The sequence below is a fragment of the Hyperolius riggenbachi genome, chromosome 12 (genome assembly GCF_040937935.1).
Source record: "Hyperolius riggenbachi isolate aHypRig1 chromosome 12, aHypRig1.pri, whole genome shotgun sequence".
In the NCBI taxonomy this organism is placed as follows: domain Eukaryota; kingdom Metazoa; phylum Chordata; class Amphibia; order Anura; family Hyperoliidae; genus Hyperolius; species Hyperolius riggenbachi.
This window is the reverse complement of record NC_090657.1, coordinates 185845612-185865358: the sequence shown is the minus strand read 5'-3', so window position 1 is coordinate 185865358 and position 19747 is coordinate 185845612. Positions and strand designations below refer to the sequence as shown.

At 42.1% G+C, this 19747-nt stretch overlaps 1 protein-coding gene across 1 annotated transcript in view; it reads left to right on the top strand.

The window, feature by feature from the left end:
* Positions 1-1846, top strand: part of CBLN4 (cerebellin 4 precursor) — a 65503-nt gene extending 63657 nt beyond the window's left edge. The window contains exon 3 of the mRNA XM_068264520.1: positions 681-1846. Coding sequence (XP_068120621.1) covers positions 681-878 — 198 coding nt within the window. The 3' untranslated portion in view covers positions 879-1846. The remainder of the gene's footprint in view (positions 1-680) is intronic.
* The last annotated feature ends 17901 nt before the right edge of the window (positions 1847-19747 follow it).

Genomic DNA, 19747 nt, shown 5'->3' with positions numbered 1-19747 from the left:
ACACATCTCCTGAATCGACAATGCTTCTAAAAATAGACACTCCACGTAGTGTGCATCCCTCTTCGATCCTATATGATGACATATGCTCTATGCTTTCCAGCCATTGTAGACGGTGGGAATCTGCTGTGCATACAGCAGCAAAAAGTGGGCGGAGACATACAAATTTCACTGGGGAAATGTAAACTGCAGCCATTCTTACACTGTTAATGGTAGGGTCCTCAAACTTTGCACAGTTGGTCTCTAGGTGATTGATATACAGAAAAGTGGGTGGAGCCTACAAAAGCCAATCAAAATTCACTTATTGATTTTCAAGGGAATATTAATTGCTGCCATTCTTGCACTGTTAATGGCACAGGCCTCAAAACCTGGTACAGTTGGTCATTGGGTGGCTGGGGTTCAAATTCAGAAAAGGGGGTGGAACCACAGCCAATCAGATTTGCTTCATTTCAATGCAAATTATTGATGCCAAAGACCACAAAGCTCGCAAACTAGGTCATTGAGTAAGTGTGTGTTAGGGTTAGAAAAAGTGGTTGCAGCCAACATCAGCCAAATACATACCCGGGCAATGCCAGGCAATCAGCTAGAGTTTTATATACCAATTTATTTCAAAAGTGTTTTTTTAAAGTGATCAACCTTGATATCTTTGCCAATAATTACCTAGTCTGTTTTTTCCTCACCAGGTTAATTTGATGCTCAATGGGAAACCGGTCATCTCAGCCTTTGCTGGTGACAAAGACGTTACTCGAGAGGCAGCAACCAACGGAGTTCTTTTGTATTTGGATAAAGAGGACAAAGTCTATTTAAAACTTGAGAAAGGCAACCTGGTTGGTGGATGGCAGTATTCCACGTTCTCCGGGTTCCTGGTGTTCCCCCTGTGAAGATACCTCGGTGTGGGACAATGGACACACCTTCACCTTTGTAACCCGAAGATCATCTTTTGTCATTGATGGATTCGTGTCTCTTATCCGGCATCTCGTGTTGGGACTTGGATTATTATATTGTCACCGAAATTTCAGTGACATAAAAAAGAAAAAAGAAAAAAAAATGAAAAAATATTTTGTGTGTCTCAAGCTATATTTGGAATCCATCAGACTATGACTCGATATGCTAATGTTACAGTTTAAAGCATCTTGCAAGATTTCATTTAAAAGAGATTTATTTGCATAAACAGAGGAACGTAGAGCGACATATTTTGAGAAGGACTTGGTCTATTTTGTCAGCTTTCTATTGCGAACTTCAATCAGCAGCTGGCCTTTTTGCCTTCCCAGAAAAAGCAAAAAGCCTGATGAACTTGATAATGTAAAGAAACAAATATATGAATAAGTCACGATGTTGATTGCAACTTTCCTGGTACCTTTTCAATTTCACAATCGTCTTTGCTAGGTGGAATGATTTAAGTCTTGGTATAGTCCACAGTTGTCACTGGTCATGATAACTTAAGGAGGAGGCACCTTTTCCTGATCAAATTTTAGACATAGAGGGCCATATGCAATTAACTTTTTCTCCTGAGTTTTCTCTTAGGAGATACTTTTTTATCTTTGATATAGAATAGATTTTCAGCAATTTGCAAGTCAAAAAGTACCAAAAAGTGGGAGAAAAGTACTATGAAAGTAATTTTGAGTATTTTTTATTTGCTTACTGGTCTAAAAGGCATTTTATTGTCAAGTTTGAAAATATCACTTAGGAGAAAAAGGTAATTGCATATGGGCCAGAGCCCCAGTTCCATAAGTTGAGCTGTTTAAGCCCCAATAGGTTTGAATACTCATTATTGCTGATACAAAAGGATTTGATATGGGAAAATAATTATAAAAAATGTTGAAGAGTGCACATGGTCCACCATGGTACTGAATAACTTTAAAGGGAAGGTCCAAGCAAAAAAAAAAAAAAATGAGTTTCCCTTACCTGGGGCTTCTACCAGCCCCATGTAGCCATCCTGTGCCCTCATAGTCACTCACTGCTGCTCCAGTCCCCCGCTGGCAGCTTTCTGACCTCGGAGGTCAGGGCCACATCATACATTTTTACGCATTCCAGCTAGTGCAGGAACAAAAATTTACGCGTTGCACCACTAACGCGTAAAAATGTATGTGTTAATGTTCCTGCACTAGCGGGAGTGTGTAAAAATGTACGCAATTCGGTCCTGACCTCCGAGGTCAGAAAGCTGCCAGCGGGGGAATGGAGCAGCAGTGAGTGACTACGAGGGCACACGATGGCTGCATGGGGCTGGTAGAAGCCCCAGGTAAGTGAAACTCATTTTTTTTTTTTTTGCTTGGACCTTCCCTTTAAGGCAGAAAACAATCAAAAACAAAATAGATAAATACAAATATCTCAAAGTGGAACATCAAACACCAAGGCTCAATCATGTAATTTATATTCAGTTCTGTAGTGTTGTAATGCTTCCACACTGTCAGGTCTCTCCTCTCTCCGCTCTATCGTTTGAGCAGAGAACTGGTTAAATGTCCAATTACGTTCACTCAGAGGTTCACTTGACCTTTCCGCATGAGCAGTATCACATATTTTTGAAAGATAGCAACACTTGACCTTAACATATAAAAATCAAGCAAACATCACTACTGATGTGAGCGTAGTTAGCACAAGGGATTTAAAGCGGAATTCTAAAGCACATAAAGTAAAAAGTCTACCTCGAGTTCTATCAGGTTTTTTTTGCAATTAGTTTGAACACCTTTTAACCCCGCTTTTGAAAGAAGGCTTAACGTCTATCTTTGTGAATTTTTGAAAATAGCCTTTAAGGATAAACCATACGACTCTCTTGCCCAGAAAGGCTTCATTTGGTACGTGGATCCATTTGTCTGATTACATAAGAGGTTTTGACTCTGCAGAGTTGTTTTCATTGGCAGTTCCATTGCTTTTCCATGTTCAACAGAATTTTGCTTTCTTAAGACAGAAGGTAAAGTATTTGTGATTATTCCGGTTGGAGTGAGCACAAAGGTCTCCCACAATGCATCACTGCTGAATATGTAAACCATCTTTTTATCGTCTCTGATAGCTAAACACACCTCCAGAACCTCTGGAATGCAATGATGTGTCAGCTTGGTAATATTACAGAGCTAAACTATTCCAACATGCATATAGACTGTTTCAGATTGGTTGCTCCTCATCGGTGCATGACATGGATTAATGTGGCTTTATGTGGCAGCAGGACTTGAAACACCCAGAATTACAGATTACCCAGCAAGCTCATGGTGAACCAGAACTCATAGGAGTGTGTAGGGGGACTGAAAGGGATCAAAAAGGCTCCTTACTGAAATGCTATGTTAAGCAGATAAATGCTAAATTCTGCTATACATGATATTTCAGTCAGGAGGCTTTTTGATCCCTTTTAGCCCCTTACACACCCCTAAGAGCTTTGGTTCACCATGAGCTTGCTGGGTAATTTTAACTCATTGTTTTTCCATGTCATTCACGTAAATAAAACTGTCAGTATAAGGAACCATTCCTTCCCACCTTATTTTAAACTCTAACCTCCTCAGTTGACATCTCACTTGACCTTCTAGTCCTCCTTAGAGATAACTATGTTTCTGATTCCTGACCTTACCTTCCTCTTCTTCCCCCTCTTCCTTACTAATGCCTACCATACCCGTACCCGACTTTCTAGCTCTGATCTCCCTAATCATTGTCTAAGTCAAACTGATGCTAATCTTTTGTTCTCATCGTACTTCTGTCCTTTTATCTTCACCAGCTGGTGGTCGTGTCACTGAAATCCAGACTATCTGGAGCTACTGTTATTATTATTATTGATTTATAAGGCGCCAACATATTCTGTGGCGCTGTACAAAGTAGGAAAACAAACAAGGGGTACATAATGATACAGACAATGATATACATCAAATATGGACACTGGTACAAAATACAGAACTGATGGTTACAATGACAGATGTAACATGATGAATCAAATGTATACCAAGCAAGCTATGAAATGAACAACAAAATCCTAGACACAAAAGGGTGTGAGAGCACTGCCCATTGTGAGCTTACAATCTAGAGGAGGGGGGGGGGGGGGGGGGGGGGGGGGGGGGGGGGGCAAGAGGTGGGTAGGAATGCCATGTATATACAGGCAGTGCATATTTGGGTTATTCAATAAGGAGTAAAACCTGACGCGAGGCCGAAGGGGGAATGGCCTAAGTTGGAGCATATACAGATTTGCAGTGCCTCTGCAGCTGAAACCTAGCAGTGCAGTCCGGTTTATCAAGTGCAGTGGTGCTGTGGGACCTAAAGTGAAAATTCTCTTTTGGCTGAAAGAAAAAAGCAATAATTTTGGTTCAGATGTATGCATTGTGAGAGAATTCCAAGAAACATTGTTTCAGCATTTCACTTTCCCTCAGGGGTGTAACTGGCGGGTAGCAGCCCCCGCGAGGGCAGGTGGGGCCCAGAAGTGCGGGAAGACACCAACTACTAACCTTCCCTTTCTCTGATACTCTAGCTCAGGTGTTTTGTGGCTGCACTTGTTATGGGTGTGAAGATCCTGATGGCCACTGTTGCTTTATGACCCTTATAAGAAGGGCCGCCAGGATGTGAGGGCCACTCACCAAGAAGAGGCAAAGGATGGGTTGTGAAAATTAAGGGGCCCCATTAAAGCTTTGCTGGGATGCCCCATGATTTTTAGTTACATCCCTGTTTTCACTCATGAGCAGTGACAACATCAGCAATTCCATACAGTCCCAAATGGGGAAATGCCTGGGGGAGGTTTCAAAGTTTACGATTAAAGGTGTGTTTGCATGCACAAGAATTGTTACCCAAGTGGATTTGGACTTGATGCCTTGGGTGACAGCTATGGGAGCTGAGTGCTGTACTGACGCCTTGCTTTGGTACAGAAGAATGGTTTTGTGGCTAATGCTACGGAGGAGGGAGTAGAGAGAATGCCCGGTGCAAGACAGATCGTCCTCCTGGGAGTCGCTGTTGAGTAAAGATCCAGAATTGTGGATCTTTATATGAGCTCAGGGGACACCTGTGAGCACGCATGAACGGCCACCTTGGCTGAGTTCCATCTAGTGTGTGGACCTTTAATGCAGGTGTGTAAAAAAAAGTTTCAGCTAATTACTTATGCTGGATCAGTAAGGCTTCTAGAGTGTGTAGTGTGTACTTTTCTGAGTGCCTATAAAAATGCTATTTGACTTTCCAGATAATTTAAGACATTCAAACTAAAATAGAAAGATAGGTGTTGATAGCTGAACATTTTCAAAAAACACAAAAAAGTGTCAGAGCATTTTTTTCAATAGAAGTAGAATTTCACTTTAAATGACTTAAAGGATACCCGAGGTGACATGATGAGATAGACATGGCTATGTACAGTGCCTAGCACACAAATAACTATGATGTTTTCTTTCTCTGCCTGAAAGAGTTAAATACCAGGTATGTAAGTGGCTGACTCAGTCCTGACTCAGACAGGAAGTGACTACAGTGTGACTCTCACTGATAAGAAATTCCAACTATAAAACACCTTCCTAGCAGAAAATGGCTTCTGAGAGCAGGAAAGAGATACAAAGAGTCAATACTTCATAAACATTAGCTCTGGCATACGTCAATGAATGTGTCATTGAGAAAAAACAATAAAACAGTTAAAACTTAAAAAGTACATTTAAACATAAAATAAAACTGTGGAATATCTTAAAAAGTCATTTTTAGGAGAAGGAAGATAGATACAATTGTTTATTTCATTAGTTCATTTTCACTTTGGGTGTCCTTTAACCACTTGATGACTGAGGGTTTTTCCCCCTTGTGGACCAGAGCAATTTTCACCTGTCAGCACCTGTCAGCACTCCTCCCTTTCTTTCGCCAATAACTTAATTACTACTAATCAAAGCGTAATGATCTATATCTTGTTTTTCTCGCTACCAATTAGGTTTTCTTTGGGAGTTACAGTATGCCAAGAATTATTTTATCCTAAATGCATTTTAACATGAATAATAAGAAAAAAAAAAAAAGAAAAGAAAAAATGCATTATTTTTCAGTTTTTGGCCATTATAGTGTTCAAATAAAACATTCTACTGTGGATAAAAGCCACACATTTTATTTGCCCATTTGTCCCATTTCATTTGCCCATTTATTGCAACGTTTAAAAAATGTCCCTAGTACAATGTATGGCGCCAATATTTTATTTGGAAATAAAGGTGCATTTTTTCAGTTTTGTGTCCATCACTAATTACAAGCCCATAAATTAAAAATTAATAGAAAATTACCGCCTTGACATACATTTTTAAAAAGTTCAGTCCCTAAGGTTACTACTTATATTTTTTTTATGTAAATCCCCTCCCCCCCCTGCCTTTATAAATAATAAAAAAAGTGTGGGTACTATGGGAGGGTGTGGGAGGGAAATAGTTAATTTTAACAGTCAGTGTGGGGATTTTTATTAAGCAAAAACGAAATTTGGTGCAATATACTATTTGGCCACAAGAAGTCCTCAGTCATTATTTTCGATTCACGTACGTAAGCACATAAAGCGGAAGTAATGCGTAGCAGTGTAACAATAGGAAGATACAATGATACTCGTAGACACTGGTATTCATTGAATTGGGGACTTAGATTTATGAATAGGGCCTGCGGTCCCATTCATTAACTCCCCCTCTAAGCGGCGGTAACGGCGGTGCACGAGCAAATGGGAGCGAGCGTTGGCTACATGCCGCTGCAGACTTGTATTCACAGCCCTGGTGCATCCTGTCAATTTTGCAGGCCTGTGAATATACTGCACGGCATGCAGCAAGTAGTTAAGTTATACACAAGAGTGAACGTTTGTTGTTATGTCTAGTTGTTGCAACCACTTTAGATGGCCTAGCTAAGTAAAAAACAATAAGCATAACTTTTGGTGGTAGAGGTAAGTATATTGATATGATAAGTACTTAAAGAGTTCAGGTAGCCTTAAAGAGGAAGTTTAGCCAAGTATCTAACTTTATCCCAATCAGTAGCTGATATTCTTTTTCCCATGAAAAATATTTACATTTTCTCAAATAGATTGTTAGTCTGCTTGACTGAAATTGTGATGAAACCCCTCCCACAGAGTGATGTCATGACCATGGCCCTGACAGTTTGCTGTCTGTAAACCTCCTTGCACTGTGGGAAATAATGGCTTTTTCCAACTTAAAAGCAACCAGCATCTCTCTATGTGCATAGAACTCTCAGTAACGAACATTTCGTACAGATCCCTGCAGATCACTTGGCAGAAGTAAAGATGTCACCGCCAGTGATAAATTTCAAAATGTAAATCAGGGAGAGAAAAGATTTTGATTTTACAATGGGCAAACACTGACTAAATAATCTATAAATTAATATTGTAAAAAATTAGCAATTTTATGGATTATGTTATTTTCACTACAGCTCCTCTTTGATAGGCACTCACTCTGGAGGCTCTGAGGATGTAGGGTCTGGAAGTGGCCCCTATCCCAGCCTCAATCAGGCTGCAACTGAAATGAAACCAACAGAGGCGTGCACCGCCCCCCCCCCTCCCCCCCCGGGACTTAAATACCCACCTTGACTATAAATCAGAAGCAAAACTATGCACTAAACCATAATCTAAATAAAATGAATGCAAACTGATACACATGGATGCAGCAAGCCATAAGTAGACTTACATGTTTGTATAACAGGAGGTATTGGCAGCGCTTCCAAATACAGGCTGCACCCGAGTTGACCAGCTGCATAGATGTGCAGAGCCCACACACAAGCAGATTACACAACTTGCATTTAAAACAGATGCAGCAAAGGAGGACATTGGCTTCAAGGATAGCCTGTGCATGAATTGTTCAATACTAGACTCTTCCACGACGATGACGTGCCCTCTTGGAAGAGACCTAACCACTAGCTAACAGTTAAAACATAGTATGAAACGGAGGCTGTTAGCAGTAAATGGTCTACACATGTTCTAGACAAGACAAGACAGACAAATAACATTTATATTGCGCTTTTCTCCTTGTGGACTCAAAGCGCCAGAGCAGAGCAGCAGCCACTAGGGCGCGCTCTATTGGCAGTAGCAGTGTAAGGGAGACTTGCCAAAGGTCTCCTACTGAATTAGTGCTGGCTTACTGAACAGGCAGAGCCGAGATTCGAACCCTGGTCTCCTGTGTCAGAGGCAGAGCCCTTAACCATTACACCATCAGCCAACTTCTATTGAACAGGGAAAAGATTGACAGTGCTCAATCAGGCTGCAACTGAAATGAAACCAACAGAGGCATGCACCGCTCCCCAGGAACTTAAATTGCACTCTTTGAATACAAATCAGATGCAAAACTATGCCCTAAACCCTAATCTAGATAAATTGAATGCAAACTGATACACATGGATGCAGCTAGCCATAAGTAATGAAACCAACAGAGGCGTGCACCGCTCCCCAGGGACCTAAATGACACACCTTGAATACAAATCAGATGCAAAACTATGCCCTAAACCCTAATCTAGATCATTTGAATGGAAACTAATACACATGGATGCAGCTAGCTATAAGTAGACTTGCATGTTTGTACAAAAGGAGAAATTGGCAGCGCTTCCAAATACAGGCTGCACCCGAGTTGACCAGCTGCATAGATGTGCAGAGCCTACACAAGGGCAGATTACACAACTTGCATTCAAAACACATGCAGCAAAGGAGGACATCTGGCCCTTATAAAACGTCAGTTTTTCTCTTAAGATTTCTCCTAGGAGATAATTTTCATCCTCTTTTTAAAACAACTTTTCAGCATCCTGCAATTGAAAAAGCACCAAAAAGTAGGTGGATAAGTACTTTCAAAATTATTCTGAGTATTTCCCTTGCTTGCTGGTGGCTCAAAGGGCATTTTATTGAGAAGGTGTGAAAATATCACCTAGGAGAAAACTCAGGAGAAAAAGTGAATCGGATCAGGCCCAAACAAATTGAATAAGGGCCTCTTTGTCTAGAAATCTGACTCTAGCTACAACTCATTTTTTCTCCTGAGTTTTCCGGTATGAGATACATTTGCATATTTGATTTAGAATACATTTTTAGCACTTTGCAATGGAAAAATTATCAAAAAGCAGGTGAAAAAGTACTATCAAAATTATTCTGAATATTGTTTTGCTTGGTGGCTCAAAGGGCATTTTATTGATAACGTATGAAAATCTCAGTTAGGCAAAAACTCAGGAGAAAAATTGAATTGCGCACGGGCCCAGTTGTGCCAACCAATGGTTGCAGACTGTGAGGAGTAGCTAGGACCAGTGGGGGTAACAAGTGGATTAAAGAGATGCCCTAAGGTGGTGATGAAGTTTCTTTATTAAAGGACTTGCCTCGGTAAGTAGAATCTACACCCCATCTGTGGTTCTCTAACCCGAGCCGATCGCTGTTCCTGGAGGAAGTGAACTCGGCTGTCATGTGACAGCCAAGCTTCCTCCTATCGGTCAGGAGCCGTTTTCATTGGCTCTTGACCTCCTGATCACTGCAATCCAATCACAGTGATTAGAAAGGGAAGAAACAAAAAAAAAAGTCCTTATAGGGACCAGAGGCGTGCATCCTAATAATACGTTAATAAATAAGATGAAACAAGGGTGGCATACCGACTTTATTCACTAGTTATCTGATTATGCATGAATCCAGAAGACTAGATTGAGGCGTGGCACAAATAGTGTATTTTGTTCAAATAAACAATACAACATTGTATTTATTTATTTTACAACCCAATGATACAAACCTAGAATCATACAAATGAGCAAAGTTATAATATCAGGGCAACACTCTATTATTATAGACCAACCACTTACAACATTTAATTGATAGGGTTCTATCCCTTAAACGAGTTCCACATAAACATGAATATACCTAACTAAATTAAAACATATAGAAATACAAGTTTATTTGGGCTTTCAGTTAACTGTAAGGGCTGGGATATAAAACCACTGAGCATACAATTGTAGCCTACAAGTTTAAAGCACCACCTCAACCAAAATCCTAGAGAACAATACAGTGACAGATTAAAGAGTAACTGTAGTGAAAATAATGTAGTGAATAAAAATGTTTTTTTTCTTTTATAATATTCATTTATAAATGAGTTAAAGAGACTCTGAAGCGACATTAAAAATCACTTTTTACCTTATAATCAACATGGGCATGTTTACCCTTGCTAAAACGCTGCTATACCGCGGCTGAACAAGGGATCTTTACTCCCCAAATCCCCTCCGTTGTTCCCGGGCAGTGCTTCCTGTTGAGGCAGGGCTAATGGCCGCAGCCCTGCCTCTCAGCGCGTCTATCAGCGCTGATCGCCGCCTCTCCCCCGCCCCTCTCAGTCTTCCTTCACTGAGAGGGGCGGGGAGAGGTGTAGATCCGCCTTCTGATAGACGCGCATGGAGGCAGAGCTACAGCCGAAAGCTCTGCCTCCATGAGCAGCAAAATCTACGACCAAGTTGGTCGTGGATTTTGCAGGGGGGGATTTGGGGGGTAAAAACCCCTCGTTCTGCCACAGGATAGCGGCAGTTTAGCAGGGGCAAACATGCCCATGTTGGTTATAAGTTAAAAATCAATTTTTAATGTCGCTTCAGAGTCTCTTTAAGTAGTGATTGCCCAATGTAAAATATTTCTCTCCCTGATTTACATTATGAAATGAATCACAGGTGGCGAAACCTTTAGATCTTGTCAGGTGATCACTGTGGAATGTTTGGTTACTAAGAGTTTTGAAGCCAGTACAAAATATACCAAGACTGCTCTGAGGGGAGAGGGAGGGAGAATTCTGCATAGATAATCAGCCTAGGCTAAACAACACTGGCAGGGAGGGGCTACATACCAATATACAGCAATATATGCATATAGGAAGTGCTTCTGGTGCTGAAACCAGGAAAATTACTGTAAGTAAAGGTTGGTATTCTGAATAATTTACAGTATTCTATTATATGTCACTACAGGGCCTCTTTAAATTAAAAGTAGTATATGTTGTTCTATGTAAGGACGTCAGTAAGTTGAAAGGTGAAGCTGAAACATTCTGTGGTCAAAGACCACCTCTTCAGGGGACCATGCAAGTGGAAGATGGGTGCAAAATTAAAGGGGTTTAAAGCCCAGAATCTTAAGGAGTAACGCAAGGATATGTATTTAAAGAGAATCTGTACTGTAAAATTCTTACAATAAAAAGCATACCATTCTATTCATTATGTTAGGGTTAGGGGCCCCTCTGTGCTGTTTCTGCCACTCTCTGCTGCAATCCTGGATTGTAATTGCAATTGTTATGCAGTGTTTACAAACAAAAGACATAGCAAGTGATCGGCTGAGAGTAGCTCAGTGTTTGTCATACAGCGTGTGCAGGGGGCCTGGAGAGGGTGTGTATAGCTTCTAGCCAATCACGAGCAGCACAGCACATGCCAGCCTGCCTGCCTGAGCCCGACAGAGCCGACAGATGAAAGAAGATTAGATCATATAACAGAGATAATACAGCCACTGTGCAACTAGGAAAGGCTGCAGTAAGACAGAGCACATTAGAACAGCTATAGGAACTTATAGGATAGAAGAAATAAGGATGAAAATTTTGTTACAGAGTCTCTTTAAGGCGTAACGCAAGGATATGTATTTAAATAAAATTTTGAATAAGTTAAAGAGAATCTGAAATTAATGGGAAAAAAAACAACTACATATACTTACCTAAGGAGAGGGAAGTCTCTGAGTCCTATAAAGCCTTTTTGCTCCCCTCGTTCCAGTGCTGGCTTCACCTTTCAAATCTCCCCCTGTAGGAGTCTTCAGAAGTCTTGGGAGCGCTCAGGCTCGAGCGACTCAGTACTGCGCCTGTTTGAGTGCGCGAAAGAGCAGCATATCTTCAGGAGCAATTGGACTCCTGAAGACTGCTGAAGCCTCCTGCTGTGGCAGTCTGTGGGGGCATTTATCAAGAGTGTCTAAGACAAAATAATCAGGTAACATTTGGCCAAGTTGATCTGCTAAGCAGTGGTGCTCGGATACCCCCGATCACGAATTTAAGTAAATCCGACCACGGCAGTATCGAAATCCGGATACGCCGTGATCGTGATCCGGATTTAATGCCCAAATCCAAATTCGACTCAGATTTTAACCATGATTACAAGCAGAATCCGTGATCACAGCCGTGATCCCGGATTTGACTTTAACGTTAAAAGCAAAGCCTCCATACATGCTACAATCACCAAAATTGCATGGATTATAAAGGTGAAAAAAACAAAAAGAACTTTTAGCTTTTGAGAAAATCGATTTTAAAGTTTCAAAGGAAAAAAAGTATACATTTAACTGTCATTTACCACATTTAAATATATACTATTTCCTTTGAAACTTTAAAATTGATTTTCTCAAAAACTATAAGGTTTTTTTTTTTTTTTTTTAGTAATAAATACATAAAATCCATACATAGGATATACCCATCAAAATGGCCTTTGGGAAACTTTCTTACTATATGTGTGCTAAGGCTTTGCACGTGCAAACTAGGGTTCTAAGTAGTTTGCACAGGCAAAGCTGTTACTGTTCGCGTGCTATTTTAGCACACGCACCGCGTAACGCTATGCTATATGCTCCGTTTCGTGCAAAATCAGCCTCTTTGCGTGCAAAGTATGCTTATCAGGCTACTTAGCACGAGAACCGGCTGATTTTTGCACACGAAGCAATGTGCGTAAAACTTTATGCACGTAGCGCTAAACTTTACGCGCGCAAACTCATACGCGCATATTAGTGCGTGAAGAGGCAGTTTGCACGTGCTAAAGGGTTTTTCACTGGCGTGCTAACACTCACCACGCTTTTGTGAATGAAGCCCAATGTGTTTTTCAGTTTATTAAGAACACATAAATCATAAAATATGAGTGGCTTTGGGAGAAATTGGCTTTACGCTTTCTTTCTTTGACAATCCTTACTTGAATCTTCCTGTAGGACTGGAGTGTTAGGCTTGCAGAAACCTATATTAAATCTTTGTAGCTAGCTTCCGAGAGAGGCTGAGGAGTAAAAACAAAAACATCTGAGTAAAACTGTTCCCTCACTTAAAGGGAAGATCCATGCAGATTATAAAAAACAAACTGCACTTACCTGGGGCTTCTTCCAGCTCCTGGGAGTCAATCGGTGCCCTCACTGCAGCTCCTCTCCCTCCCGGCGTCCAGCGGTGAAGAAGCCGACTTCGCCAGGTCAGCTTCCGGGTCGGCATCATGTGCGCTCCATGGCACGGGTCACGTGGTGTAAGTGACGTCATCTGGTCTCTACTGCGCAGGCGCAGTAGTTTTGTGCCTGCGCAGTAGAGACCCGATGACGTCCCTACACCACGCGACCCCCCCCCCCCCCGCCGTGAAGCGCACAGAAGCCGACCTGGAAGCCGACCTGGCGAGGTCGGCTTCTTCACCTCTGGATGCCGGGAGGGAGAGGAGCTGCGACGAGGGCACCGATCAACTCCCAGGAGCTGGAAGAAGCCCCAGGTAAGTGCAGTTTGTTTTTTATAGTCTGTGCCAACCTTCCCTTTAAAGTAGATCCGAGATTAACTTTTACTCATAGCATAATTGTGTTCCTTTCCTAATGTTTACAGGGCATTCCTCAAGCCAAACACTTTTTTTATTTTTGTTTTAATACTCTAATTCCCTATAAACTAAACAAGCCTCACCCACAGTTTTTCAGAGAGTCTTGGCAGTAGCAAGGGCTCATGGGAGCTCAGTCTGAGTAGGAGGAGGGGGAGGTATTACTAGCCAGAGATTTCAGAGGCAGAGGGGAGGAGGAGGGGAATTAAGTTTTCTTCACAGAAGATGCAGATAAGCTTGCCTGTTTGTCATGTTTACAAACAACATGGCTGCTGTCATTGTATCACAAGAAGAAATAATCATATTCTATTGAAGCTGTTTGTAGCTAGATTTGCTGTGTAAACTATCTTAAGTTTAGATAAGATATATAGTCAAGTTACTTGTTATAGTTAGTTTTTCATCTCGGATCCGCTTTAAAGAGAAACTTTAACGAAGGATTGAACTTCATCCCAATCAGTAGCTGATACCCCCTTTCCCATGATAAATATTTACCTTTTCTCAAATAGATCATTAGGGGTGTCTGTATGGCTGATATTGTGGTGAAACCCCTCCCACAGTGTGATGTCATGACCAAGGTCCTGCCAAGCAAGTAATAACTCCCTCTGTGCATAAAACTCACAGTAAATGAACATTCTGCAAAAAATCACCTGGCAGGACCAAAGCTGTCACCACCAGTGATACATTTCAAAATGTAAATCAGGGTGACGAAAGATTTTACAATGGGCAAAGCATGACTAAATAATTTATAAATTAATATTGTATGGTTAGCAATTTTATTCATTATGTTATGTTCACTAAAGTTCCTCTTTAACCACTTTACCCCCGCGCGTACGTATTTCTCCGCCCCTTTTTCCATCCTTTAAAAACCAGGGACGGAGAAACACGTACTTTCCGCGTTCCGACGCTGCCCGCGCTCCCGCTCGTAAACACGCCGCCCGCCGCTAGTAAACACACCGCCGCCCGCTCGCCCAGAGATCAATGAACGGGAAAATCCATTCCCGTTCGTTGATCTAAGCCCCGCAATGATCAGCTGCTCTCCTATGGGCAGCGCGATCATTGTGAGAAAAAACTCACGTGTCCAGCCTCCTTATTCTTCCTCCAAGCTTCCGGAAGGAAGCTTGGAGGTTGCATTAAAACAAAAAGTTACTGTGGCCATCTTGTGGCCAAATAGTAAACTACACCCTACACATTTTTCACATACAAATAAATGACTTTTACACATAAAATTAACTCATTACCTCCCACACTCCCCATTTTTTTTTTTTTTGTAATTAAAAAAAAATTAAAAAATTTACAATTAAAAAAAATACATAAATAGTTACCTTAGGGACTGAACTTTTTAAATATTTATGTCAAGAGGGTATAACACTGTTACTTTATAAACTATGGGCTTGTAATTAGGGATGGACGCAAAACTGAAAAAAATGCACCTTTATTTCCAAATAAAATATTGGCGCCAAACATTGTGATAGGGACATAATTTAAATGGTTTTATAACCGGGACAAAAGGGCAAATACGTTTCATGGGTTTTAATTACAGTAGCATGCATTATTTAAAAACTATAATGGCCGAAAACTGAAAAATAATTATTTTTTTCCCCACATTTTTCCTATTTTCCCATTAAAACGCATTTAGAAAAAAATAATTCTTGGCATAATGTCCCACCTAAAGAAAGCCTAATTGGTGGCGAAAAAAAGAAGATATAGTTCATTTCATTGCGATAAGTAATAATAAAGTTATAGACGAATGAATGGAAGGAGCGCTGAAAGGTGAAAATTGCTCTGGTGCTCAGGGGGTAAAACCCCTCAGTGGTGAAGTGGTTAAGCCCCAGCTTCATTGAGTCCTAATTCCGGACACTCAACATGTGCAGAATCCACATTAAACACACCAGCCTATTGAAGTTCATTGGGCTAAGGGGAACTTCAGCCTAAACAAACATACTGTCATTAAGTTACATTAGTTATGTTAATTAAAATAGATAGGTGATATAATCTCTTACCCACCCTGTTTTAAAAGAACAGGCAAAGGTTTGTGATTTCATCAGGGTAGCCATCTTTTTGGTTGAAAGGAGGTGACAGGGAGCATGAAACACAGCTCCAACTGTCCTGTGTCCTGATCACCCCTCCAAGCTGCTAGGCAACGAGAACAACAACATCAGATATCCCATCATGCTTTGCACAGCATCAGGGGAAAAATGCCCAGGCAGTTTCCATTGATGTGGCGGAGCTTAGCTTCTGTGCAGCTAAAAATGAGGCTTAAGTAAGAAAGACAAAGTTCTGATACTGTGAAACTGTTAAAGAAACACCAAGCCTTTTCAGTGCTGCTGAGTAGATTTTTAGTCTGGAGGTTCACTTTAATCTCTCTAATGAGAGTAATTGCACACGTTCGCATCTGTTCGCATCAATATGATGTCTGCACCCCTCCTCCGTCTCCACGCATCTCTATCCCAGAGGACAGCTACGGGGGAAATCGGTGCAGGTGTTGAACAGCAAACATGTGAAAAGGACATTGTTTCCTGTTTAGCAATCTACCGGGGCAAATTGTTAACGGCATTATTGGGTGGCCGTACACGTGCCAGATTCTTAGCTGTGATGACCCAAAATAACTGTCTTCTCCAAGGATGTCATACCGTGTGTACACCGTAATGTGTACACCGTATGACAACCAGAGATGACACTTTACGTAAATCAATAGGACACCCGTCAGTATTAACAAATCACATTATAATTTTATGTCAAGATATCCCCCTGCCTGCTGTAAATGAATGCGTTATTTCCATAATTCAGCTTCCTGTACTTCTGCCGCTGTACTAGACGAGGAAGCAGAAACTGGAAAAAGGAGAAGATCTTAAGTTGATTGCTGTCAGTAGATAAACCTAGAGATAATGGATTGCCTTGTGTTAATGTGGCAATATATCAAGCAATGTATGGGCAGATCGACCATCGACCAAGAGTGAGATATGTTGGCTGCCCATACACTGATCAGGCCTCTGCCACCTGCCTGGAAGCTCCCAAGTATAGAATTGTCCCCCATAGCTGTGCTCCATAAAATCTCACCTCTCTGCTGGCTCGTTTCCCAGCCTTCTACGCACTCACTGCCGTGTCCGCTTGTGGTAACGATGGACGCTAGAATTCGCACCAGCGGAGAGGTAAAACATTACACACAGACACGGGTGGGGGGGGACACTTTATAGTTGGGGGGACACCGGTCTGGTGTTTGTCAGTCAACACAATATCAAATGTTGTTACCGCCATGCACAGCAGGAGCCATTGCTGCTCCTTTTTAGCACCTGCAACTCATCTATTGACTGGCGTTCCTGGCACTCCTATTCGCCAGTTTGTGTTAGGAACTCTGGAATACCAGGGTTTTTCTATTCACAGTTAATCTTCACAATACCTAGTGCTGAACTAGATACACAACACTTTTCTCAACAAAATTGTAATTTTCCTTCTGGCTCTGAAGGAAATAGATGGGGCATCATAAAGTAGTAACAAGGCACCCCATTATCCCCTGCAGAGCTTGGTAATGTGTGTCCTAAACCTCCATAGTGCCATGATTGCCATCCCCTGACGTAAAGGCTTGGATTTAAGGCATGGTAAAGGAATCATTAAATAAGACTGGAATTGTAAAGACAGAGGATGTGAGTTATATAGTTGAGGAAAAGGTGGTTTTTGGTGACCTGGGTCTAGGGACTTGGCAAAACTACCTTCTAACTATCAGCTATGCGGCAGTGTTTTGGGTGCAGATGCCAAAATAGCTTTGGTTGTGCCTTCAGTTGCCAAAGAGGGGCACAGGGAAGTCTTGTTTTAATTAAGAGTTAGGCAATCAGAAATAGGCCATCTGAAAATGGTATATGTTAAGGGTTAGGTTATATAGTGAGGTGGCAGGAATGGAATTTGACTTACAGTGGGGAAGTTGACGCTAGGTTTCAAGAAGAGGATTTAAGGAAGGGGTGCTATGTTAAGGGAGGAGATTAACTAAGTTAATAGTTATTTTTTAAAGTGGTGCTATTTTCATAGAGGGCAGTGATCTAGCAATAGGGGATGCAGAGGTTGTGACTGCACCGGGGCCCTTGGGCCAGAGAGGCCCACCAGGTTGCCTCCCTCAACCCCAGTATTAGCGCTTCATTGGTTCTTTGCTAGATTCTTTGAATAGTGGTAATCATTAACAATTAGTTCCCCTCCTCCGCTTCCACCTCTGATACTGTGGCCTTCCCCTCCCCTGTTTACACCTCCCTGGCACTGTGGCTGTCCCCTCCCCTGCTTACACCTCTAATGCTTTCCCCTTCCCTGCTTACAACTCTGACACTGAGGCTGTCCCCTCCCCTGCTTACACCTTTCTGACACAGTGGTTGTCCCCTCCCCTGCTTACACCTCTCTGACACTGCGGTTATCCCCTCCCCTGCTTACACCTCTCTGACACAGCAGTTGTCCCCTCCCCTGCTTACACCTCTGCTTTTGCAGATGTTCTTGGCAGGTTTTGGTGCACCATATTAATTTTTATGTAGACAGTGCTGGGGGGGGGGGGGGGGGGGGAAGGCCCACATGGGCCCAAAGATTAAAGATCCTTAGCTAAGCCCATGATGAAGGGGTTGTTCAGAGTTAGGCATCAGGCAGGAGTTTTACATTAAGGTTAATGTTACTGTATGATTGGACAAACGGATGGACCAATTTATAGAACTGCCAACGAAAACAGCATTGCAATCCTGAAACACAAGCTTATACCGAACCACGTAACTGGCAAACAGTGCTGGCTCCTAAGCCACCAAAAATCAGTAACAAAAGGATCTATGTAGGACAGCACAGTAGTTCAGTGGTTAGCATTCTGCCCAAGTAACTCAATAATCTGAGGTTGACATCCCACCATGCTCACCATGCATGGATTTCCTTTCAGAAGAGCCTTCCCCAGAGATGGTAGTTTAATTGGCTTCATTCCACAGCAAATGATGGACTGTGGTGGGTACTTTAGATTGTGAGCCCCACCGAGGGACAGTGGGTGATGTGACTTGTTCGATGTTCTCTGTAAAGCGTTGCAGAAAATGTGTCGAGCTATACAGTATATGTGTGTTAAATAAATAATGAAGCTCCACTATCTTACTGTCCTCTGCACTTTTATGTCTACTCTGATTCTTCGGTGTACCAACATTAAAGAAAAGACTAAAAGAGGTACTTGGTAGTAATTAAAACCCATGGTAGCATCACACTGTAGCATCACACTGGCTCAGGCTACAAATGATCACTGAGAACCGTGGCTGGACACAATCTCGGGATGACATCTCAATTCTGCTTCCTGTGTAAGGTCAACAGGAAGCAGACATGATCACATGATTGTAACCAGTCATTCACTGACGTTAGTCAAACACACTTTGGATCAAACTGCTGAGAATTAAAGCTAACTTGAGACGAGGAGGTTAAAAAAATTCATACTTACCTGGGGATTCCTCTGGCCCCATGACCACCGTTGCCGCCTCCCTCACTGTCCGGATACCTCAGTTTGCCTACTATCGTCCCTAGAAATCCTTCTTCAGTTGCATCAGTCAGGCTCTTCTGTGCATGTGTGGCCCCACCATACCCACGCAATGCGTTCACGTCACCTGGAGCATTCTGGTAGTACTGCGCAGGTACAGAACGCTCTTGTCAATGTAAACATGACAAATGCGCAGCCAGGTCCCACATGTGCAGGTGAGCCTGACTGACATAACTGAAGGGAGATTACTGGAGCCGATAGCTGGTAGACGGAGACACCCAGGACGACAGCGAGGAAGGCATCAGTGGTTGTGGGGCTGGAGGAATCCCCAAGTAAGTATACATTGTTTAGAAAGATTTCTACCAGGGAAAAAAAATTAAGAAAGGCTGATCTAGTGGGTGTACAGGCATCCCTTGACTAACCTGATGACATCCTTAGTGATCCTTTATGTTGGATCACTAACCCAAGGACCTTTATTGTTCTCCTATTCAAGTATCCACAGTGGAACACCTCTCGCTCATTCTTTCTGCTCCCCTTTCCACGGAACAGGCTTTCAGGCAGTGTGTCTGTGCAAAGATCGTTCCCAGAATGTCTCCAGGTCTTTCCAAGTGACAGTTATTGAAAGCGTGTACATAACGTGTACCTAAGGTGAATTGGGGAAGAGGAGATAGACACGTATCTAGGACTAGGGAAACCTCCGGATCCTGTCCTCCTGGCCCCCACCATTACCATCAGCAGATCCAGGAATATATCCGACAAGAGCTTGTCAGATATATTGTGGTCGCCCTCCTAGCAGGTAAGAATGCTGCCGTACTGTGCCTGAATGAGTGCAGT